Source organism: Phoxinus phoxinus (genome assembly GCF_949152265.1).
Source record: "Phoxinus phoxinus genome assembly, chromosome: 10".
Taxonomy (NCBI): domain Eukaryota; kingdom Metazoa; phylum Chordata; class Actinopteri; order Cypriniformes; family Leuciscidae; genus Phoxinus; species Phoxinus phoxinus.
In genome coordinates this window covers 34,556,571-34,581,312 of record NC_136885.1, presented here as the reverse complement: position 1 = coordinate 34,581,312, position 24,742 = coordinate 34,556,571, and the positions used below count along the sequence as shown (strand labels likewise).

Sequence of the window (24,742 nt, the reverse complement as noted above, 5' to 3'; positions counted from 1 at the left end):
ATAACTGTCAGATCATCTTTTCATCTTTGCATGTGTCACGTTTGACCTGAGAGGCGTCTCCAGACACGATGACAGCTGTCAATCACAGAAGTGCTGCAGATGTGAGTGTTGGAGTGCGTTTCATTCCTGCTCCTGAATCCAGCTCGCTTCTGCAGTACACACACACACACACACACACACATTATTTTTACAGAATTCCTTGAATGGATTTGGGGTCTTCCACCACGGTAAATTCAACAGAATGACCTGTAATAGCCGTTCTCCTCCAGCACATCCTCCACCATGCTCTGAAACACCACACAAAACACACAACTTATACAACACACTAGACACAACCTTTAAAACATGGAAATCATATTAGTTATTTTTCTTTAATGACCATTAAGTGCATATGGGGAGGGCGAGGGGTGAATATTAACTCATTTCATTACTTTGGTTTGAGTTTAGTTCATTTTTGTCTCATGGCACTGACAATTTATTCATAAATACTCCAGATAATTTTTTCTTTCTATAGCCAAAATATTTGCATATTTTCTAGGGCATATTCATTTCGTTTCGGTGTCCTCAATATCACCTTACATCTTTGTCTTTCCTTTTAAAGCCACCATGAAATAAAAATATATGATAATTTTAATATTTCCGTGTTTAAATATCCATACTCATAAATTTTTTAATTCATGTGCCTCGTAATCTTTAATCAAAATGATTTCCCCTTCTCTTCTCTGATGACATGTTTACTGGCGCGAGGGCGGGGCAACCTGTCACTCACATGAGATCCACCAATAGCAAACCACAACCATCCAATCAATTCCCAACAGACAAAATCAAGCCCCGCCCACATTTGTTCTTGTTCCAGAAGCCGTTTGATATATGTCACAATAGGGAACTTTCTTTTCATGCTGACTTTAACTAGTTCTTTAATGACATCATCCTCCAGTGTGACATCATTTTGGAGGGAAAACAACAGCACAAATGTCAGTACGCATCATAAACAGATCTGATTGATTTCTCAAGAACATTCCATGCTGTCTAATAATAAAATGACAGAAATCAGTATAATACTATTAAAATGATTCATGTAAAATGTACCGCACAACGAGAAATGTTTAAATCCCACCTGTATTTCCTCGTAGGTGAGCCCGTCTTGAAGACTGGAGTGACCCGATTCCCCTGCAGAATAAATAAGACAAACTCAGTGGAGTTTGTAATGCTGTAAAATCAAATCAAGGAGAGGATCTGAGTTAAACTTCCACGGTTTTCCGCAGTGGATGGGTCTGAACTGAGAGACTGAATCATGGACCACCACTCTCTGCTGGCTGAAGACATCTCCACCAGCTCTTGGCTTCCTTGAAGAACCTGAACGGGTTCAAATGAAAGGTCTGAACTCAGTTTTCAACTCAAAGCACACTGACATTAATTCATTTTCCACTGAAGTTTACTATAACCTCCACAAGAGGGAGATGTTGCATCTTTTTTTTCCCATTAAGGGTCACTACAATTTTATCTCAATGCCTAAAGATGCATTGTGTCGTGGTTCTGAACATCTTTTACAAGTGCAGAAATCAGCAAAATCATCTTTATTCCAGTAACTCCCCTATTATTGTGCATTTTTGCTCACGGAATAAACCGCAACAATGTCAAGACAAGACAACATAAACAAAAAATGATGTTGTTGCATTAAATAAGATGAAGTACCTTATTGAGCTCCACCTTTAAATTGTACGGGTCGCTGCCGTACGAGAACAGCGGCTTCTTGAAGCGCTCGATTGCTCGCTGCTTGAAGCTGTTTTGAGGAGCTGGTGGGAGCTAAAAACAGAAAATATTAATAAAAGAGATGGAAACATTCTGGAAAATGCCTGAAAACAGACTCCAAATGACCTGAGTTATGAATATAATCTTGTGCAGAAGTTCAAGAAGCCTCTGATTGGGATCATCAATTTGTCGAACTTTTCTCTGAGATAAACAAATCCCTGCCGATCCTGTGCACAAAAACAAGAGCAACACTTTTATATCCCTATTGTCTCCAGATTTTCTGTGAGATGAGAATACTGTTACTTTTACAAACAATATATACATCAAAGCTAAATTCAAAGAGCGTCTCATAATAGTGCACATTATCAGCAAAACTGAGATCTTTTACCTGGTCGTGCTTTTGACTTTTGACAATCCTCACTGCCAAACACAAACAGCATTTATTTCAAATAGAACAGCATTATAAATGTTAGAATTAGGAAAGCTTTTGAAAGATATCTATCTATCTATACATCCATCATCCATCCATCCATCCATCCATCCATCTATCCATCCATCCATCAATCCATCTATCTATCTATCGACAGACAAAAATAATGGACAAACTCACCTGAGCAGTTCATCAGAACTCTTCACAATGCACTGCGACACATCTACACATTTTAAATAAGAAAAAAACACTGTGTTTTTAAATTGACCAAATGAAGTATTTCTCTCTTACAATATATTTATATCATAAATGACTGACAAGGTTTTTCAAGATATCAGGCTAACATACTGTTTAACATATGCCAGTGAAACTCTGAAAATTAGAATATGGTGCAAAAGTTCATTTATTTCAGTAATTCAACTTAAAAGGTGAAACTAATATATTATATAGACTCATTACATGCAAAATGAGATATTACAAGCCTTTATTTGTTATAATTTTGATGATTATGGCTTACAGCTTATGAAAACCTACAGCTACAGGTTTTATTTTATTATGTAAGAAAATGCCTAGAAAACCAAAAGCTCACAGGAAAAAGCACACATTGACTACAACATTGTCAGTTATTACAGTAATATTTTGTTGGTTCTCTCTTGTTTTTGCATGTGTTCATACTTTTTTTTTTTTGTATGACAGCCGGGCCAAAAATTATGCTGGCACAATTTGGCATGTTTTATTGCGTTATCACAAATAAAACATTAGACTTACTAAGCAATATGCTTATAAAATATATATTTTTAATAATATTTGAAAAAAGGGTGAATTTTCCTATAGGAAAGGCATCACATTTCGCCACTACTGTAGTTTACATTTTGTGACGATACAAGCAATCAAGCAGTTGAGATGTGCTATATAGATATGCTTTACTGTGGTAAAACTCAAAATGGCGACTATTTATGCCAATTTATGTTATTCATATGATCTTATGCTCAGCTAGAAGTGTTTGTTTTCACATTTTTGCATTGCATTTTGAATTGTACTTTTGCATTTACATTGCACAGTAACAAGCCGCAGTTTTTGCATGTGGTCATAATTTTGTTGTCTATGACAGCCGGGCCAAAAATTATGTCGGCACAATTTGGCATGTTTCATTGCATTATTACCACAAATAAAACATTTGACTTAAAGCAAACTAAGCAATGTGCTTATAAAAAAAAAATTTTTCAAGCAATTAAGCAGTTGATATGTGCTATATAGATATGCTTTACTGTGGTAAAGCTCAAAGTGGCGACTATTTATGCCTATTTATGTTATTAATATGATCTAAACGCTCAGCTAGAAGTGTTTGTTTTCACATTTCTGCATTGCAACTTGTCACCTTGACTTTGCTTTTGTTCTGCTCCACTTGCTAACACAGATGTAGAAGTTTCAAAACCCTGTGTTTGTGATTGATCCCCATCTTGTTCTTTGGGGCCAACGCTCTGAATCTAAAACCAAATACACAGAATATTCAGCCAGAATCGTTTCCAAAAGAGAAAAAACAGGGTTATTTATGAAATGTCCAGTATTCTCAGGTCAAACCTGTTGCAGTGAGCCGCACATCCTGGTCCTGTTGCTCTCCAGGAAATACTTCTGCGCTCTCTTCCGGTCTCGCTCGGCCCTTCTCTCTAGTGAATTATGGGATGCACAGAGACTGTCCACAAACTTCATCATTATATCAGAGATTCTGGAGCTGACCTCGATGATGTCGGGACGCACGTCTGCGTTTGGAGTCAAGCACCTGATCAAAAGCCAGCAAGAATGAGTCCTGAACATCTGCTGAAAACTACAAACTGTAAACTAAACTAAAAATGAAAAAAAAAAAAATGTGTATTGTGAATGAAGTTGTAATGCTTTCAGAAAATATGACTTATTTATGAGTGCAACAAGACCACATTTCCCAGAATTCTCTGTGAAAAACAGCTAATGCATCAATTACAAATGTAATGTACAACCTTTGCTCTTCATTTTGGTAGAGATAAATAAATATGAAATGTCCAACACCTTATTGTTATTCTGTAATTAAGATTTTCAGCTATAAAAAATACAGTAAAAACTGTAATTTTGTGAAACATTATTAGAACTTAAAATAACAGTTTTCTATAGTAACATATTAATATTAGTATATGAATATCATATATTGTTAAATATATAAGAAAATATTTCACAATTTCACGGTTTCCACAAAAATGTGAAGCAGCAAAAACTGTTTTCAACATCGATTATTATACTAAGAACCATTATTAATAATTGAGTACCAATACTAATGATAACACTTTATTTTACAGTGTCATTGTTAAATGCAACATATGTACTTACCATAGTAATAACAGTAAATTATGCATAATTACATGAAACTAACCCTCAACCAAATCCTAATCCTATCCTAACCCTATAGTATGTACATGTAGTTCATTAATATTACTCAGTACTTAAATATATTATTACACTGCAACAATGACACCTTAAAGTAAAGTGTAACCATAATAATTAATCACCAAATCATCATATTATACTGATTTCTGAAGGATCATGTGACACTAAAGACTGGAGTAATGATGTTGAAAATTCTGCTTTGATCACAGGAATAAATTACATTTGACATAGAACATGATATATTATAAATCATGATAATATTATTTCACAATATTAATGTTTTTACTGTATTTTGAACAAAGAATTACAGCCTTGGTGAGCAGAATACTCTACTTACAATAATTATGATGTGTGTTCAAGTCAAATATATATATATATATATAATTATGTCATAATGAATGTTTCTCCAGAGTAAGAGGATCTGAAAGGGAATCATACCATTTAATCATGTCAGTCACTCTCTCAGAGACGGTTCTGTCTTCCACCGGATCATACACCGCGTCCACAATCTAAACACATGAAGAACATGCAGGAAGATCAGTTCTGAACAACCTGACAAGTCTCTGAAAGTTCTTTTAAAATGTCTGAATTCTTTCACAATGCATTTTCGGAAGGATTTCTTCACGATATGGTGAGACGGACACCTTGGTGGCGAGGGAGAGCATGTTTGCGCTGTAGAACGGAGGCGTGAGAGTGACCGTCTGATAGAGGACGCATCCCGCGGCCCAAACATCTGCTTTCTCACCGTACGGCTCGCTTTTCACGATCTCAGGACTGACACACACACACACACACACACAGACAGACACACACGCACAGACGCATACACGCACAGACACACACAGACAGACACACACACACACACACACACACACACACACACAAAACAGAAAGTATGCTTCACCTCAAACTCTAACAAATGTTTACCTGGTCATAGCAGGTATTTGAGAACTGTAAACAAAATATTTATTTTTTTATACTTTATTTATGAGTTTCAAGACAATAAAGGATGTCAGTCCAGTACCAGCAGTAAAGTATCGTCCCGACCACTGACGTCAGCTTACTGTTCTCCTGTTTCTGTTTAGCAAGACCAAAGTCAGCTGGAAAATACATTAGAGTGGTTATTATGTGTACAAATTGCCTAAACTAACACACACACACACACACACACACACACACACACACACACACACACACACACACACACACATAGACACTACCACTCAGGACATGTTAAAATAGAAAGAGGAACAAAATTCAGAAGATTTATGTGTGTGTGTGTGTGTGTGTGTGTATGTGTGTGTGTACAGTATATATATAGCCATTCAAGAGTTTGGGATAATACGATTTTTTATGATTTTAAAAGATTCTATTTCGAATAAATGCTGTTCTATTCATCAAAGAATCCTAAAAAAAATGTATACAACTGTTTTCAACACTGATAATAATCATAAATGTTTCTTGAGCATCAAATCATCATATTATGCTGATTTCTGAAGGATCATGTGACACTGAAGACTGGAGTAATGATGCTGAATATTCACCTTTGATCACAGGAATAAATTAAATTTTAAAATATATTAAAACAGAAAACACTTTTTAAATGTAATAATATTTCACTTTATTACTGTTTTTACTGTATTTTGTATCAAAAAAATGCAGCCTTGGTGAAGAGAAGAGACTTCTTTTAAAAACATAAAAACATCTTACCGATCCCAAACTTCTGAACGCCAGTGAATATGTGTGTGTATTTTCCCCATATAATGCTCTGGACAGGTCAAAGTTCAAATCAACTCACTTATAGTGACTTTATCTCTCTCTCCGAGCATGATATTGTTGGGTGTGAGATCTCGGTGGATGATCCGTTTCTCCTTGTGTAAGTATCTCAAAGCCAGACAGATCTATGGAAGTTTCAGTATGAACATAATTGATCATTTTTATTTCATATTTCCTCAGAGTTCCTCATCACCTGTATGAATATGTTCCAGACTCTCTCCTCGGTGAACGTCTGCCGTTTCTCTTTGAGAGAGTTGAAATGTTCAGCAAGCGGAGCTCCTTCTATCAGCTCCATCACGATGTAGAGTTTATCAGCTGAGACCAGGACAAAAACAGTTGTGAATTATATATATATGTGACCCTGGACCACAAAACCAGTCACATGGGTACATTTTTGGACATTGAGATTTATATATCAAATGAAAGCTGGATAAATAATCTCTCCATTGATGTGTGGTTTGTTAGGATAGGACAACATTTGGTCGAGATACAACTATTGAAAATCTGGAATCTGAGGATGCAAAAAAATCTAAACATTGAGAAAATCTCCTTTAAAGTTGTGCATTTATGTTCACGATTGTGCTGCATTCACTCACAAAAATACATGTTTTATATATTTACAGTAGGAAATTTACTAAATATCTTCATGGAACATGATCTTAATATCCTAATGATTTTTGGCATAAAAGAAAAATTGATAATTTTGACCCATACAATGTATAGTTGGATATCGCCACAGATATACAGTGCCTGTTGTACAGATTAAATGTATTACATGCATATCATAACTATAATACAATTTATATATAAATGTCACAGAAGAGTATACGTACCTTCTAAAAATGTTTTGAAGTATTTTACAATGTTTGGATGACACATCTGAAACAAATTAAGAATGACAAATGACAGCTTTCCGTTTCCTGTGAGAATATCAGGGTCATATTTCACTCTAATATCAAAAGATAAATACAAGAAGTTATATTTTGCCTAATGAAATTTGTTTTAATTGTGTCATTATTTACATGACAATAAATCACATTTAAATTATGTAAAAATGCAGTAATGCTATAATCCTTTAAAGACCTTTTTTTTATTATTAAAATCTGTGGAAATTATAGATAACTCCTTGTTGAGAATTGAGGAGAGGGGAAGACATGCTTAATTGTCATGAAAACACTTTTACAGAGCAAGCTAATTTTAATGTTCTAAAAATAACGTTTATTTTACTTTTATGCAAGTTTGGGGTTTTTTGGCGGGTGAAAAAGCTCTGCAAAGTTCCAGTTCTTCTCTATATCAGTGTTTCTGAACTCCTGAAACGCCTCCATTGTAGTCTTGAGTTTCTTCCGGGAACGAACACGTCACAATATTCCTCATTTAAATAATTAATACGCAGAATAAAGGGGCGGGGCCTGGTTGATTAAGTTAGTTAGTAGTGTGTTAAACTGGCGGTTATGGTAAGGGGCGGGACATTTCACAAACACACCCAAAGCGCTCAACCAATCACAACACACTGATCCAGCCGACCAATCAGAGCACAGTGTGCTTTTCAGAAGGCGGGGCTTCATAGAGACAGGAAGTAAACAGAGCGTTACTGACAGACTGGGAAGAGAGGAGCCGCAACAATGGAGAATATGAGGAAAATAATCAACATTCAAGCAGGAAAACCTGTTCTGAGAATGCATTATTCACCTGTTCTTTAATGATGGTCAGCTCAGACACGATCTTATCAACACTGCTGTCTCTGGATCGATTGTCCTTGCCGAAGGCCGGATTGTGAAAGTTGACCTCCTTCAGTGCCAGAACGTTCTGTCCGCTCTGCTTACGGACCTTTGTGTGGGCACAAAAACACCTGTGAATGGCTCAATTTAACTATTAACTAACAAAGTACAAATAAACAGCACAGATCCACCTTCACCTTAAAGACGCTGCCAAAGGCACCGCTGCCCAGGTGGTCCAAAACCGCATAACCATTGATCACTCTCAAAGGAGGTCGGTTCTGGTTCACCGTCTCGATGCTTTCCCTGAGAACATCTAACTCCTCCTCCTACACATGAACACAGACATAATGTAAACATGCCAGAGAGAAAATATAAGAGAGTTCTGACTATTTTAGGCGCAAATGTTTCCATTTATGTCATTGCTTTAGAGAAGCATGTGTATTACAGTCGCTAGGACACATTTCTTAGGTCACTTTTTCAAAACTCTTTACACAGTGAGCACAACAAAAGTATATGTGGGCTAAACTGTGGATCATTTATCATTGCTTTGGCACAAAATGCATTCAATGACTACATCTTTCAAATTACATTAACTCTTTTCTCACTTCGATACAACAACCGCCACAACTCTGTGTACCTACAGGCCAATCTGCACACGCTTACACACTGATCTCAGAACTGTTAAACTTAAGTTCAAAACAATAACATAATACAAAACTGTATACAACAGCATTTTGCAACATTTCTACAGTAATATTGTAATGAAATATATTTCGAATCTACAAATTAAATGGTATAAAAACAATTGGACCAACCACAGCCGATTCCTATTGTATCTGTTTCAGTGGATGGTGTGTGCAAAATAAAGACATAAAATATATAAAGTATTGAAGCATACTGCATCATGTCTGATTCATTCCAGTAACATATATTGCAGTGAATTGTAAACAGAGAGGTGTCCTTTTTTTACAGAAGAATACATTGTGTAATGCTCCTGTTGTTAGTGTTTTTTAGGTCGTTGTTTTGTGGGTGATAAAGTGTGTTTGTTGGCTGTCAACCTTTACTAGTGTTCTGGAAGAATGTGTTGATGTGAGACATGTATGAAGTGATCTGGTAGTTTTAGTGCAGTGTGAATGTGAAATGAACTGCTGTGCCGAGCTGAACGTTGGTTAGGAGAACTGTGTGAAGAGTTTTGAAAAAGTGACCTAAGTATTGAGAAATGTGTCCTAGCGACAGTAAAAAACTATAATGTCATTCACTGGTGACGACCATCTTCAGTCTCTTACCGTTAAGAGTGTGATTTTCTCCTGCAGTGGTTCATACGCAGTAATGTCTCTCACATAGTGCCCAACATCGATAAACATCTCAAACAACTCTGGAGAAAACAGTCTGGAACAAACAAACAGCATTTCATTTAGAAAAAAAGAGAAATAAAAAAATAAACAACCCACATCATGCAGATAAAAGTTTGTCAATTTAATAAATTTCTACAAAATAAATACATTCAAAATAAAATACCTTTTAAAGTGATGTCTATTGCGTTCCATACTAAAGAGGAACCGTAAGGCCCTGAAAGCATAACACTTCAGAAAATAAGGAGCAACATTATTATCTGCATTTCAGGCGTACTTATGGGAAATTACAGTAAGAGTTTCAAAATGTAACACTGCAATTAAAAGATGCTTTAAGGACGTAAGAACCATAATCCATCTTTACATACTGTATCGTACATTCATAAAAAATGTTTAAGTGAGCAGTTTCTGCAACCTTTATATTTATACACACATTTATTATTACTATTACAGTTTTTTCCAACTGCTTACACACGTTTTCAAAACTATGGCACCTTTTTTCAAAACTCTACACACAAATCCCAAAACTGCACACACAAAATGCAAAATGCCTCCTTCAAAATGCAACACTGCATTCAAAATGCCATAAACACATGTCAGAATGAAGCATTTGCATCAAATAGCAAACACTTCTTTAATAATAGTACATTTTTGGATATACCATGTAAACACTGTTGTTCTGAATCTAAAGCTCTTTGGTCTTTCATAGGCTTATATCTACACTTAATACAATGTTCTACAGTGACAGTAATCTGCTGAGAGCGGTAACAAGTACACTGTAAACACCAATGCAATGTAGAAACAGAAAATATTTATCAGGCCAAACATTACTGTTGTATACAGTAGCATACAACAAAAAACATATGTAAACCAAAAGTATATTTTTTAAAATACAGTAAAGAACACAATTGTGTGAGTGGGGTCTCTGTCCATTGTTGACATCCATTGTTCAAAACAGGGAATCTGACCTTTGACCTATTTATAAGCCTATATACTACAGTAAAACAGTGATTGGTTAGTGATCAGTAAAGCAATTAGTGTTTGCACATGTGAGGAGTGTGTGTGTGACATGGTGAATAAGTGTAGCATTTTGATTGGTTGTGTTTGGAAAAGGAAAGCAAGTCACTTCATGTTAGATTTGTGTGTGTTATGTAGAGAATTGTGTGTAGTTTTTAAAAAAAAAGTGTTTTATGCAATTGAAACCTGAGTCAAAGGCTGAGAAATAGCTTATGGTTTTGGAGATTTGGTGTGTAGTTTTGCACTTTGAGTGAGAGATTTCAAAAATCGTGTGACATGAAAAGATTTTGTGTGTAAGCAGTTGGAAAAAACTGTATTAGTATTAGTACTAGTAGCAGAAATAATAATAATAGTAATAATCTTTCTTAATATAGTAATACAGTATATTTCATATGAAATGTGAGTTTATTCACTAGACTGACATACCTGTAGAGATTTTGCTAGAGGTTCTTTAAAGCTTTGTGGCAAAATCAATTTGCCAATTATGTACACACCGTTCTCCTGAAACAGAATGGATGCATGTAGAGCATATAAATATGAGATGAATGCAAACTGATAGCAGCTGACAGAGAAAGACAAGTGGACTATACCTGAACCACGTTATTTGCTGTCGTATCATCCAGAACGAGCTCGGTGATCGCTGCACAGCATGCTGGGAACAGGGATGAGCCAGGGCTTTCGTTAATTGTTAAAGTTTAAGACAATGCCGAATGTACTGGCAACACTTTACATTAGGTCTCATTAGTTGACGTTAACTAATAGTGAGCAATGCATTTCATTTTATTTGTCACAGTGTTAAAGGGCACCTATTATGGAATTTTGAAATTTACCTTTCATGTAGTGTGTAACATAGATCTAAGTGAACAAAAACATCCTGCAAAGTTTGAAATATGAAAGTGCACCGTATATAAAGTTATTGTCTTTCAAAAGTAAGAGTCGACTCGGAGTCATTTTTATGAATCGTTAGAAGACCGAAGCTTTTTCTCTGACTAGATGACGTCAACTTGTCAAGTTATTTGAATACGATACGCCCACTTATTGCGCTCCAAGCCCAGGGGAAAATATCATGGCGACGAGACGCTGTGTTCTGCAGTGCGACTCAAAACCAAACTTTTTTCATCTGCCCAAGGAGGAGCATTTGAAGACTAAGAGGCTACAATTCATATAACTATACCACAGAAGTATAGTCCGAGCCTTATGCTTTGCTCGCGCCATTTTGAAGACGATTGCTTTACCAACTTAAATGCACTCAAACTGGGATTCGCGAGCTGGCTGATATTGAAGGAAGGATCAGTTCCAAGTGTATTTGCATCAGCTTCCTCCTCCGTATCACAACCTGTAAGTGTTATTAATAATTGTTGCTTTTATGTTTTATGTAGCATGCTTAATAATTATTTTGTTTGTTGTGTAAGCACCGTTTAGCTTCTAGGTCTTCAATGACAATTGTATTGAGATATGTGAAGTGTTTGTCGTTGTTTTCGGAGTTGTCTTAAAGAATAGAATAATACCTCGTAGTAACGTAACTACATTTTTTTTTTTTTTTTTTTGTAAAAACGTTATGTTTATGCAACGGGCTAAAGCAAACAAAGACTGATTGTGCTTTTACAATATGAACTCTGGGCAATTACATTCTTTATCTTATTTTTAGTTTTTTACTACAAACTACAAAGCAGTGGACTATAATCATTATTATAACACAATTTAATTGATAAAAGCATCATTGTACTCCGTGTTAAACAATAAGTATTATCTCTGTAAACATTGCTGGGTCATCTGACCAATCAACGCAGATTAGCGTCGCGCAAAGGAGGGGTTTGGAAAACGAGTCGTTGAACGATTCATTTGGGAGTCGGTGAGCAAATCAGGTAAAAATAAATGCATATTATACGACAACAAAAGTGTTTTTTGTCATTGCATGCATGTAAAACTGTTGTTGGGGACTCCCTAAACAACATTAGGAACATTTTAAATGTCATAATAGGTGCCCTTTAAAGTCACCATGAAATCACACTGGAAAATGGAAAATAGTTGCTCAACTCCATGCATGCACTTGTCATTATATTTTCCATTACAGAGGCATCATAGTGATATGCTCGTATGTTTAATATGTTTAATAATTTTCTGCATGTATTTTAGGATGTCATATAGGATAGCATATATTTTATTCCTTCTTATATAGTCTAAGATCTATATAAGGTTGTTTCGGCCATGGAATAAACATTTTTAAAAAGGGTAATTGTCACTTAAGTTTTTAATCTCACAATTTTTAATTATTTTTTTTCCTGAGTTTACATTGAATTCTAGCATTTTTTTCATGAGTTTACATCGAATTCTGGCAATTGAGAGATCTAAACTTGCAATTAAGTCGCAATCACATTTTTAATTGTTTTATTCCGTGGCAGAAACAAGCTTCCATAAAGATCTATTAAGGCATGTATATTATATAATTTTATCACATGACCAAAAGTAAGTAGAAAACAATTCACTTCTGTGTTGTCCTGTGCATCCTCACCTGCCTGCAGACTGCAGGTGTTCTCCGCGGTCTCTCGAGGGCTCACCTGCGCTGACACGAGATGCCTGTGAATCCGGCCTGATGCATTGGCGCTGGACAGCGTGTCAATGGTGGAGCGATCAGACACATACACTCGTTCTCTGAAACACAAAGTTTTGCATGACTTAAAGGATTAGTTCACTTCAGAATAGAAATGTCCTGATAATTTACTCAGCCCCCACGTCATCCAAGATGCTCATGTCTTTCTTTCTTCAGTCGAAAAGCAATTAAGGTCATGAAGAAAACATTCCAGGATTTTTCTCCATATAGTGGACCTCAATGGGGTCCAACGGTTTGAAGGTCCAAATTGGAGTTTCAGTGCAGCTTCAAAGGCTCTACACGATCCCAGTCGAGGAATAACGGTCTTATCTAGCCAAACCATTGGTCATTTTCTAAAAAAAAGTACTTTTATATACGTTTTGACCACAAATGCTCATCTTGCACTAGCTGTGATGCGCCACGCATTACGTAATCATGTTGAAAGGTCAAGCATGATGTAGGCGGAAGTACCGACCCAGTGTTTACAAAGCGAACGTGCAAAGACTAAGTCAAACGGCATTTAAAAAAAAAAAAAAAAAAAGTCAAACAGTGATAAAGAACTATTTTAAAGTTGGAGGAGAAAATGAGATGGATTCTGTCGCCATAACCTACATTTTCCGCCTGACTTTCCAAAGTGATTACGTAATGCGTGAAGTCGTGGTCGTGCAAGACAAGCATTTGTGGTTAAAAAGTATATAAATGACAGATGGTTTGGCTAGATAAGACCCTTATTCCTCGACTGGGATCGTGTAGAGCCTTTGAAGCTACACTGAAAATCCAATTTGGACCTTCAAACCGTTGGACCCCGTTGAAGTCACTATATGGAGAAAAATCCTGGAATGTTTTAATTTCTTTTCGACTAAAGAAAGAAAGACATGAACATCTGTGTGAACTACTCCTTTAAAGTGAGTTTAAAGCTCAACCATAGACTGTAAAAAAGAATATGGATGTAGTGTCCGTGACGTCACCCGTAGTGTTTCTGAAGAGCATTTTTGAAGCCCAAAAGTGGGCGGAGCCAGCCGTCGCCATCTTGGCAGCGTCACTCCCAGATTAACGAAAATGTGAAGCGAGCGGATTAGCTGAGGAGACGTGACGCTAAACAGACAGCAGACGAGCGGCCTTAATTATGCAGAACTTTAAGGCTTAATATAATTTAAGCGGATGAGTTATAAAAAATTCACCCTCTCACAGTTGTCATGAAGGGTAAAATTATATAGACCAAACCTACTATTTGCAACAGGCTGTAAACACATGTTTTTCTGCTTTAAAGTTGGGCATATTACCCTTACAGTAACATGGGGGTCTATGGGATTGACTCTCTTTTGCAGCCGGTCTCTAGTGGCCAGTCTCTTAAACTGCAGTTTAAGTCACTTCCGTGTGGGTATCAAACAGTGTTGCCAGATTAGGCGGTTTTTAATATTGATTGTGTGGGTAAAAAAGGGTTTGGGCGGGTGGACAAAATTTGGGCTGGTTTGGGTTCAGTTCAACCAAGTCTAGTTGGTTAAAAAACTAAACTAAACTGTGCATGTAGTCCATAAAATCAGTCATCATGACATTACTAAATGGCGACGCCCCTTTGGAAATGGGCTGTGAATTAACCTTTCCCAGACCCACTCTCAGTTACGACTGAGAAGGGTACAGGCAAGAAGGTTGCTGCTTGAGCTCAACCAAACGTGACCCGACTGCACTGAGACCCACCCGTGTAAGATGCGCAGGAGTTGTTGCACGCCGCCCCACGCCCGGATCTCTGCGCTGGTGTCGGGATCCTGGCACAGCTGCACGAGCACCCAGACCGAGCTCCTCAACAGCTTCACGTGCTCCGAGTGCAGGAGACTGAGCAGCACCGGCACCCCGTCACACTGACGGACCTGATCCCTGATGCACTGCACAGAGCACAGCAACCTCAGCAGCTCCGCGCTCAACCTGAGAGGATCATACACACATGGAGAAATTAATTAAAGGCCCACTGAAGTCAAGTCAAGTCACCTTCGTTTATATAGCACTTTTAACAACATAGTTTGTTTCAAAGCAGCTTTGCAGTGATAATAGGAAATTAAAGTAACAGAGATTGTCTAGAATAAAGTTATTGTCCAGCTAAAGTAGTTTTGATTGATTCACTTCCATTGCAAAGATCATTAGTTATCAACTCAGGGACCGCTAACACGACACCGTTCTAACAGAAAACCTGTTCGCTCCGGCTCATTCGCACAACAACAGTGCTGATGGCTCGAGAACGCAAAGTGCCCTGGAACGTGCATCTTTGGGTGCTTATCAATTCTTATTTGTAACCCTGGATCACAAAACCAGTCTGGAGTCGCACGGGTATATCTGTGGCAATAGCCAACTATACATTGTATGGGTCAAAATTGTATCCATTTTTCTTTTATGCCAAAAATCATTAGGATATTAGAAGCAAAGATCATGTTCCATGAAGATATTTAGTAAATTTCCTAGCGTAAATATATAAAACATGTATTTTTGTGAGTGAATGCAGCACAATCGTGAACATAAATGCACAACTTTAAAGGAGATTTTCTCAATGTTTCGATTTTTTTGCATCCTCAGATTCCAGATTCTCAATAGTTGTATCTCGGCCAAATATTGTCCTATTGTTGTCGTTTATTTTTATTTATTATTTTTATTTAATTTTTTAATTTTTATTGTAATTATTTATTTTTATTTGTGTATTATTTTTCTGTGCTTGTTTTAATGTAAATGTTTCTAAAATCAATAAATACAATGTTGAAAAAATATATATATTGTCCTATCCTAACAAACCACACATCAATGGAAAGATTATTTATTCAGCTTCAATGTGATGTATACATCTCAATTTTAAAAAATGTACCCATGTGACTGGTTTTGTGGTCCAGGGTCACATTTGTGCATCCTCGCTTCCTTTCCTGAACGGACGGATAAATCGAAGGAAAGCTTATTTGTATATATTGGAATATTCTTGATCACTCGAGCGCCACTTTCTCTGCGTCATCAGCTGTGCTCAAAGGATCTGCCCTAATGTTGTTAAAGTTTGGTTATTTAATAAATTAATAAATTATACAGATAAAGCAAGATGCTCTGTTGATGTATGTGTGATATATGATTTATTTAAACTGCAAAGGGAAAGCATAAATTAAAAGTATTGTGATAAGATGTGAAGGGGGAGGAGAATTTATACGTGCAACAGGTTTCTCGACAAGAAATACTTCCGCATATGATACACCTGTGCATCCTCGCTCATGGCTCCACTGGAAGCTCCTCACTCCTCGTTTCTCGACTCCTCGCGGTGCAATTAGAGAATTGAGATGTTCTACTAGATGTTCGGTTTCCGGGTCATAGGATGAAGGACGGAGGAGCGAGGAAACGAGGAGGGATATTAAGAAGCAACCTTTGTATGACGCATTGACACAATTTCCACTGAAACAAGAAGCTAAGGAGGGACATATTGAATGGCTCCTCCCCCTTTTCAAATAGCCAATAGCGTTTAGTTTACCTCACACTCATAGACTGCAGTCGTACTTGACAGCACCATGGAAGCGAATCCGAGCGCTGATGAAATTTGGATTCAATAGTAGAGGTGTGAATAAATTCTAGCAATTTCATTCTTAACCAACGTACAGTTGGAAAACGGAATAAAACTTGAGCGTTTGAGCAACCGAACTCACATCTCCAACACATATTTCTCCGTGACGTGTAGCAGATAGCAGAGGGGGCGGAGCTTTAGATTCTAGAGAGCATTTGATTGGACAGAAGATGTGATGAGAAGCTGAAGTTTGCGGTGATGTCGTAAAAATCCCTGATCCATTTTAGCGGAAGTGAGAGACTGTTAGTTTTGAATGCTTGTATCTCCTAAATGTGAATTTTGTCATTGTTTTGGGACACACTCGCTTATTAATAACCCATCCATCCATCCATCCATTGTATTATACTACAGGGCTGTTAAATTCTTCAATCTGATTGGTTGACAAACGTTTTAAGGTGTGCAATTATTTTCAGGGTAACGCACAGCTAAAATAGTTCCAGGCAGGTTTTGACCGCATTACAGCTCCATATCACTTCGCAATAAGATTTCAGTTATTTAAAAAGGTACTTAAATCCAAAAACACACAATGACACTGAACAAGCAAATAAATATAATAAACAGTAGGATAAAAAGACAAATTATTTAACTGTTTTTTGCCGCAAAATTAAGTTTTTTGAGTTTGCCACAAAATGTATTATGTAAGGAAAGCACATACTCTCTTTCTCCCACTCAAACACACACACACACATACAGTACAGACACTCACTCGCACAGAAACGTGTTGTCAGCGCTGCTCTGATGATTTTATCAGTAAAATAGTTTAGCCACTTAAAAGCTACATGACATTTCTCAATAGCTAGGAAAACAGCGCTGATCTTGAAGCAGATAAACTTACAGTTTCACTATTAGTGGCTGCCGGAGCCGAACACTGTCGAGAGACGCACAAACTAAAGTAATTCACATATGCTTAATCTCTCTCACTCTCTCTCTCTCTCTCTCTCTCTCTCTCTCTCTCTCTCTCTCTCTAATAACGGCATTAGTCCGCATATCAATATCTCAAGCCTCCTTTACTAGCTCTAAAATTATGTTTTGGAATTAGCAACAGAGGCGTGGGTTGAGATGTGTTAGAAATTACTTCTACACACAAGAGCATTTTAAGGACTAAAACCTGACAAACGTCTCGAAATAAAACATCTGAACAATGACTTAAGGTGTGGTAACCATAGTATAAGTGGATTAATTGACTCTGGTCCATTGAATTATTAGAAAATACTGCACACTTGAGGTGGTAATGTGGCCACGACGCAAATCGTCAATTATCAAATATTTTTGTGAAAACTGTATTTTTATTCTTTTTTTATTTTTTATTCTTTGATGAATAGAAAGTTCAAATGAACAGAATTTTTTTGAAATGTAAATCTTTTGTAAAATGATAAATGTCTTTACTTTTGATCAGTATAATGCATTTTTTTACTGTAAATTGTTCTATTTAGATGGATTATGATTCTACAAGGAACTAATAAGATTTTATGGCATCTTGTGAACGCAACTTCTGCATTTAATCTAAATCTAAATTTGTATTCCTCATAAGTACGCCTGAAAAACAGAAGTTACTGCTTCATGTATTTCCAATAACACTTTTTACAAATGTAACATATCCAGAGGCTAGACTGTGGTTTAAAATCAAATCAATCAACTGCAAGAAGTAATGTGCAAATAGCAATAATTACACAAAGGTAAATAAAAGCATCAACAGTCACAAATTAAATATAAACAGCAAACAACATTCATCAGCACACAGAAAAACTGCAAAAGATAAATTAAGTTATAAAAAAACAAGTTGTCAAACTGGCCTCTACATACCTTTTCGATAACATGTCATATTCTTGTATTACAACTAGAATATGCTCCACAACAGACAGCTCTCCGATCTTCTCTTTGCATTCTTGACTAAATGAGAAGTGGGATTATTGATTAAACTCATTGTGCTACTGTATTTTTTTTACTCCTAATATACAAGTACCTTTCAGCGAGTGAGGTGAGAGCCAGGAGAGCTCCTAATACTACACTACTGTCCCGCGTAGAGAGCAGCTTCACAAGGGTCTGTGCAAAAGAAAAAGAGGACAATAACCTCAGTTTTATCATTATTACATTTCAGAATGTTGTTACGCAGATTATTGACCAGATTTTGATGTCAGCAATACAGGTATTTAATGAGTCAAGGGGAAGAGCGGAAGCGAAGGAAGCAGATCATCAGCAAAACTATGATAGCTGAGACCATGACAATGGATAATATGTCTAAGGGGCAACACATACATATTAAAAAGAAAAGGTCCTAGAACAGAGCCTTGAGGGACACCTTGAGAGAGAGAGAACAATTGGAAGATTTGAAGTTATGGAAAGCAATGAAGTTTTATCTATCAGTGAGATACATACCTTATGTACACCACAATGAATAATCCACTGTCTTTGTTCCTCAACAGAAGACAACTTCTGAAACATATCTGCAGAGCAAATGATGTGGGAAACAAGCTTAGCAAACAGATCATTATTCTTGCGGCTCGTTTCCAAGCTGTACATACTGTAGCATGTCTGTCTCACATGTCATTGCAACCAGCTGCTCAATTTCTAACGTCTGTTCTCTGCATTCTAGATACACAGTGGCAACCGACTCCATGTGCTGAAAAACATCCAATGAGACACAATGAATTTCCACATTCTGCTGTGCATTTCTGCATTTGAACATAGTGAATTTCTTCACCTTAGCGAGCTGCCCAGCACCGTGCAGTTCAAAGAAGACTTTCTATAAGAGGAAACAGAAATATATACAGCAAATTAAAGAACAACATGTTTTTATTTTGAAATCACTATTTGCACCCAGGTGTATATAGCATTGGCTATATTATAAGTCTATATAATATAAATGTACTATTAAATAATATTATAAAAGGGTCATTCCGTGTCAAATCAACCAAAGTTCAGAAACTTCCCCAGCTCAAATGTGTGATTTTTTTTAAGGAAGGCAAACATAAATAATACAAAAAATACAAAAAGTATTCTCATCACTTGGTAAACTTAAGGCTGAGCCGCTGTAGTCACTTGGACTATTGTAAACATTGTCTTTACTAACTTTCTGGGCCGGCAAGTTTCAATTACAATAGAAGCCTATGGAGGAGCGAGACAGCGATCAGATTTAATCACAAATATCTTTATTTATGTGCCGAAGATGAACGAAAGTCTTATGGGGTTGGAACAACATGAGGGAGAGTAATTACTGACAGAGTTTTCATTTTTGGGTGAACTAACCCTTTAAACCGAGATTTTAGATCTCACCTGGTGAAGAGGATCCCTGATCAACAATCTCAAGCAGTTCAGAACTCTTAAAACGTTGTCTGAGGAGGACTTTTCCAGCCAGATGCTGAAAACAAATAAGACTAGTCTACAGTAATCCATAACCACACCAGCTGGCAGCATCATACTCATGAATACAGACCTACAACCGAGTCTGTTATTGATCAAGGCAGTGAAGATGTCCAGGAACAGTGTGTGATGTGGATGATCGCTAAAACATCTCTGGTTTCTGTAAATCACACTGGTAACGACATGAAAATTGGTTACAAAATGCAACTGAATAAGTGCAAAATGACCAAATAACATGGGAAACTGTGCACCTAAAGTTATCCAGCTCAGATGCTTCATTGTTTGTGCCGTTTTTCCGGTGGTCAGGAACATTTGAGGAGCTCTGAGACTTTCGTCCCTTGGATTGACTCAAAGATGAAACCTAAGATGGGGAGCAGAGGTGATAGCCTACTGAGAAACTAAACTCACGTCAATTCAGAATTTAACTAAGAATCAAATTGCATTTAAATTCTGGTTTTAAATTGAATCGGCAAAGAGTTCAACATTTTGTGATTCTTTATGTAAACATTTTAATATTACCTGTTTAGATATTGGAGCTGTGATCAGTGATAAAAGTCTCTTGAGATCAAGAAGCTCCCTAAAAAATATTTTTAAAAAGACATTATACATTTCAGCAGAAAAACTAAATTGTCATCAGTAAAAGTTTGGGTGATGGCTTACTTGTCTTTAGGTTTTGGATGTGATCTGTTTGGTCCTCTAGACTTTCTGTCTTGGAGAGGCATGTTGGCACAATCTTGATTACTCTCATGTCTGCAGCCCGGTCAGATGACAAAAGCATGATAAATACTTAGATTATGTTTAAAAGGCCATTTTAAGTGTCCTCCTGCCAACCTCAAATCAATTACATAATTATTATTATTTATATTTTTTAAATAGCCTACAGCATTCAAGTTTGGAATGACATGAGGGTGAGTAAATACTCTTTGGGTGAGCCATTGTTTAAAATATATAAATTACAGGAACGTCTGTCTGTCTGTTTGTCTGTTATTCGCATATCTCTCGAACCATTAGTCCGATGGATTTCAAACTTGACATGTGTCTCGCTACGGACACGAGTAAGTGCAGTGCCAAGTTTGACGTTGTTTGGATTAGAAATGCAAAAGATATCGGTAAATATATCGGTAAAAGAAGCACTTAGAAGGTTGTGGTTTAAAATAAACATTCTGACATCAACACTCTGTCTGCTAAACATTAAGCCAGCTACACTGTTTACTTCTGAATATTAGCCTATATTTTATTCACGGCCATCATTTGTAGTATTCACAAACTGTTTGCTCAAGCGTAGCATTTTCTCGGATTTCACTGTGTATGCTCCCACTATGCTCCCTGAATCGTGTAGTTACATTTTCCATATTTATTGTATGTCATTATGTCAGTGTCAGTATTTGCTTTCTACCATGCATGCACAAATAAAAATGTCACTGAACTTTTGCTGTGTAATTGTAACAATGAGCACTCAAACACAGCAAACCAATAATTACTAAAAACACACACACAAACTGATTTTGCACGGGCACTTTGCACTAGTATTTAACAAAACCAACAAATAAAAATATAGCAGGAATGATTGGGTCATTTAGGGAAAGTATGCATGATGGGCAACATGCATTTAAATCGGGCTAACATAAAAAGTACTATATCAAAGTTATTTGAAGATGCCACATTTACTGCAGCAGCTGGTGCCATTATGACCGCGAACCGTAATAGCCACATGCATGAGATCATTTCAATTTAGATGAATTTCATGTCTTGTTGACTCAGTTTGGTGGCAATTGCATGAATTCTCAAGGCGGAGTATTAAAAAGTTCAGCCCATGCGCTTTTCACAAACCCCCAAATAGCTGAGTTCCTGTTGGGCGAAACATATGACTTGCAGTTTGAAAGTTGTTCGACTCATTAAGATCTATATGTGTACCGAGTTTCATATATATATGTGCAAGTGTGTATGATATATGGACCAAGTTTTTAAACTGCATTAAAGGGGGCGCTGTAGAGCCCCTCCGCCATGCCCGGGTACCAGCTTTTGACCCCAGCCGTAATGGCAGACGAGTCCGATGTGTGTACAAAGTTTTGAGTGTTTTTGAGCATGTTAAGAGCCCCAAAACCATAGGAAAAAAATAATAACTGACACATACAGTGGCTTCAAAAATAATATGTAAATAAATAATTTCTCAATGTCTTTGAATAACCCATCAAACAACAACATGTTCTCAGAACGTTTTACTAACGTTCCCATTAAGTTATCAAAACCTTATTCCTAAAGGTTTTTTAAAGGTTTTAAAACTCGCAAAAGTTAGAGGGACACGAAACTTCCATTTCATCGTTTTGCAAACATTATGGAAATGTTACTTTTGAATTATCTATAAATATTCTGATACAAGTAGTAACATTCAAAAATGTTTGATGAACGTCCAACTAAAACGTTTCAGGGGGAAAAAAACTTTCAATTGACGATTTATAGGCTAATGTTTTGAGAACATTAATAAAGACAACTTTGAATGATCTAGTTTCTGGAAGGCGTTTGTTCGTAACTTTGAGAGAACCTTGACTCAGTTCTGAGAACGTTCCCTCATGGATGCGTTCGGTCCTCATGGGAAGTTCATATTTACGACATTATGTGCGTTGAAGTCACTTCCGCCAGAGCATGGAAGAATGATTTTAATCTCTCTGTAAAATCTCTTCAATGGATGTCGGACAGAAATGCCCAGAAACTTCTTTCCGCTTTGGACTTGTTTATGTTATTAGACTAAGACCCTCACCACCCCTACTATTTTTCTTTTATTTGGTTCTGTTTTGTTCATTCTATGCTGTATCAACACAAAACCATATGTGTTATTGTTGAATTATGCCATAATTGTTTGTACTTGAATTCTGTATAATAATAATTTAAAAACATTAACTTTCGTCGGAGCAAGATGGTGTACCTTAACTACATACAAAAGCAACAGGTGTGTTTTGCTTTTTAATGTTTTAATTAATTTATGAAGCCACTGTAAACGTTATATATTATATTGTTAATTACAACACTTTCATATTTTGAACAGAAAATTAGCTTGTTTTGTTGTAAATAAATAAAAAACTGACAATGTCACTGCTAAATACTTATAAGTAGCCTAGCCTATGGACATTTCTCACATTTCCGAGTTTCTCAGAAGGAAGTCGTCATAGTTGGGTAAACGGCTATACCAGTGAATGAGAGACTCCATTAAATATATATTTTTGTTTTCCCATTTGCTCAAATAGCAAAAGAAACTCCACAATACTGTTTAAGACTTTCAAAAAGAGTAAAAAAAAATAGAGATTTCTAAAGTCAGTTGTAATTTGATCAAATGTAACATAGTGTAATTAATGCACATACATTTTTGCGATGCTGATGATAACCGTTAAAAACGCGTCATCAGTCTGACAGGTGTCCGCCATTTTCAAACACCATTTCTGTCGCTGTTATCATTTCAGACATTTATCTTTTAAAACATTTTTTATTATTACTTGAAAAGTGTCCATATGCGATCTTTATTAAAAATAAATGCCAGTTTTGTTTGTATTTTATCAAAAGCGTAAACATTCAGACATTTAGCTAAAGTGTGGCTCGTGTCCAAATACTTTTTTAAGCCACTTAACTTTCCAGAACGAAATTGAACGGTTTAATATCATGCTGGATGTATCTTCTCACCTGTGTGGATCAGGAATATTACGGGTAGTTTAATCACATAGCTGAAGGTCGTCATATATTTCTCTGTTTGTATTTCGAGAAGAAAACACAGAAGCTCGAATCAGGAATGTGAAGACACACACAGCAACCAATGAGACGACGCGATGTTGAGGCGTTTGCTGTTACCATGGTGATTACTCAAACACACGCGCAAGGATGATGAGCTCGAGTTTCGCTTTTTCCACTGATCTTTCTTGGGAAATTATCACACACAAACAAATGATAATGACACACACGATCAAATAATACAATTTAATTGACTACATTTATAATTAAGTGTAAGAAAAACGAGAATATAATGTACATTTTTTTATAAATATAAAACCAAAGATGCTGTCTATGAAAATGACACACAGTACAGTTCAACTAGCGCAACACTAGAGTCAAAATTATGATTATTTTTACAGTGCAGGAAACGTACACCCTCCTAAACATGTTTTTGTTCTGATAAGAAAAGGTCAAACAGTCTTATTATGTCATAGCCTACTTGGTGTGAAGGACAGCATGACTGGTCAGATGATAAAGATATAAATAGATTGTTTTGACACTTTTAGACCTTTAAAATAATCCATCCATCCATCCATCTTCTTCCGCTTATCCGGGGCCGGGTCGCGGGGGCAGCAGTCTAAGCAGAGACACCCAGACTTCCCTCACCCTAGACACTTCCTCCAGCTCTTCCGGGGGGACACCGAGGCGTTCCCAGGCCAGCCGAGAGACATAGTCTCTCCAGCGTGTCCTAGGTCTTCCTCGGGGTCTCCTCCCGGTGGGACGTGCCCGGAACACCTTCCCAGGAAGGCGTTCAGGAGGCATCCTAAACAGATGCCCGAGCCACCTCAGCTGACCCCTCTCGATGTGGAGGAGCAGCGACTCTACTCTGAGCTCCTCCCGAGTGACCGAGCTCCTCACCCTATCTCTAAGGGATCGCCCAGCCACTCTACGGAGAAAGCTCATTTCGGCCGCCTGTATCCGGGATCTTGTTCTTTCGGTCATGACCCAAAGCTCATGACCATAGGTGAGAGTAGGAACGTAGATTGACCGGTA

At 36.9% G+C, this 24,742-nt stretch overlaps 1 protein-coding gene across 2 annotated transcripts; it reads right to left on the bottom strand.

The window, feature by feature from the left end:
* Positions 1-25: 25 nt before the first annotated feature.
* Positions 26-23,785, bottom strand: nek10 (NIMA-related kinase 10). Of its 2 annotated transcripts, XM_079627011.1 has the most exons (35): positions 23,663-23,785; positions 20,651-20,740; positions 20,510-20,567; positions 20,242-20,351; positions 20,064-20,162; positions 19,904-19,988; positions 19,332-19,373; positions 19,172-19,250; positions 19,007-19,074; positions 18,594-18,673; positions 18,434-18,520; positions 14,749-14,973; positions 12,973-13,112; positions 11,051-11,112; positions 10,887-10,961; positions 9,610-9,674; positions 9,378-9,480; positions 8,289-8,417; positions 8,063-8,200; positions 7,207-7,252; positions 6,567-6,688; positions 6,396-6,498; positions 5,622-5,697; positions 5,242-5,371; positions 5,036-5,106; positions 3,764-3,962; positions 3,561-3,669; positions 2,363-2,405; positions 2,141-2,172; positions 1,879-1,979; positions 1,696-1,806; positions 1,254-1,356; positions 1,118-1,170; positions 247-287; positions 26-149 (listed from the first exon to the last, which is right to left on the bottom strand). In XM_079627011.1, the coding sequence occupies exons 2-35, from the start codon at positions 20,710-20,712 to the stop codon at positions 83-85; spliced, it is 3,114 nt and encodes a 1,037-aa protein (XP_079483137.1). In that variant the 5' UTR covers positions 20,713-20,740; positions 23,663-23,785; the 3' UTR covers positions 26-82. The 2 variants fall into 2 exon arrangements, with proteins under 2 accessions (XP_079483137.1, XP_079483138.1); XM_079627012.1 differs by lacking the exons at positions 19,332-19,373; positions 19,904-19,988; positions 20,064-20,162; ... (2 more) ...; positions 20,651-20,740; positions 23,663-23,785 and having other exon boundaries at positions 19,153-19,250.
* Between the last annotated feature and the right edge of the window lie 957 nt (positions 23,786-24,742).

Excerpts from the sequence above, each read along its gene's own strand:
- nek10 (XM_079627011.1), bottom strand. The coding sequence starts at position 20,712 with ATGCCTCTCCAAGACAGAAAGTCTAGAGGACCAAACAGATCACATCCA. Across the intron at positions 9,675-10,886 it reads CTCTAGCAAAATCTCTACAG|TGTTATGCTTTCAGGGCCTT; the intron begins GTATGTCAGTCT and ends TATTTTCTGAAG. Across the intron at positions 8,418-9,377 it reads AGAAAATCACACTCTTAACG|GAGGAGGAGTTAGATGTTCT; the intron begins GTAAGAGACTGA and ends GTTCATGTGTAG.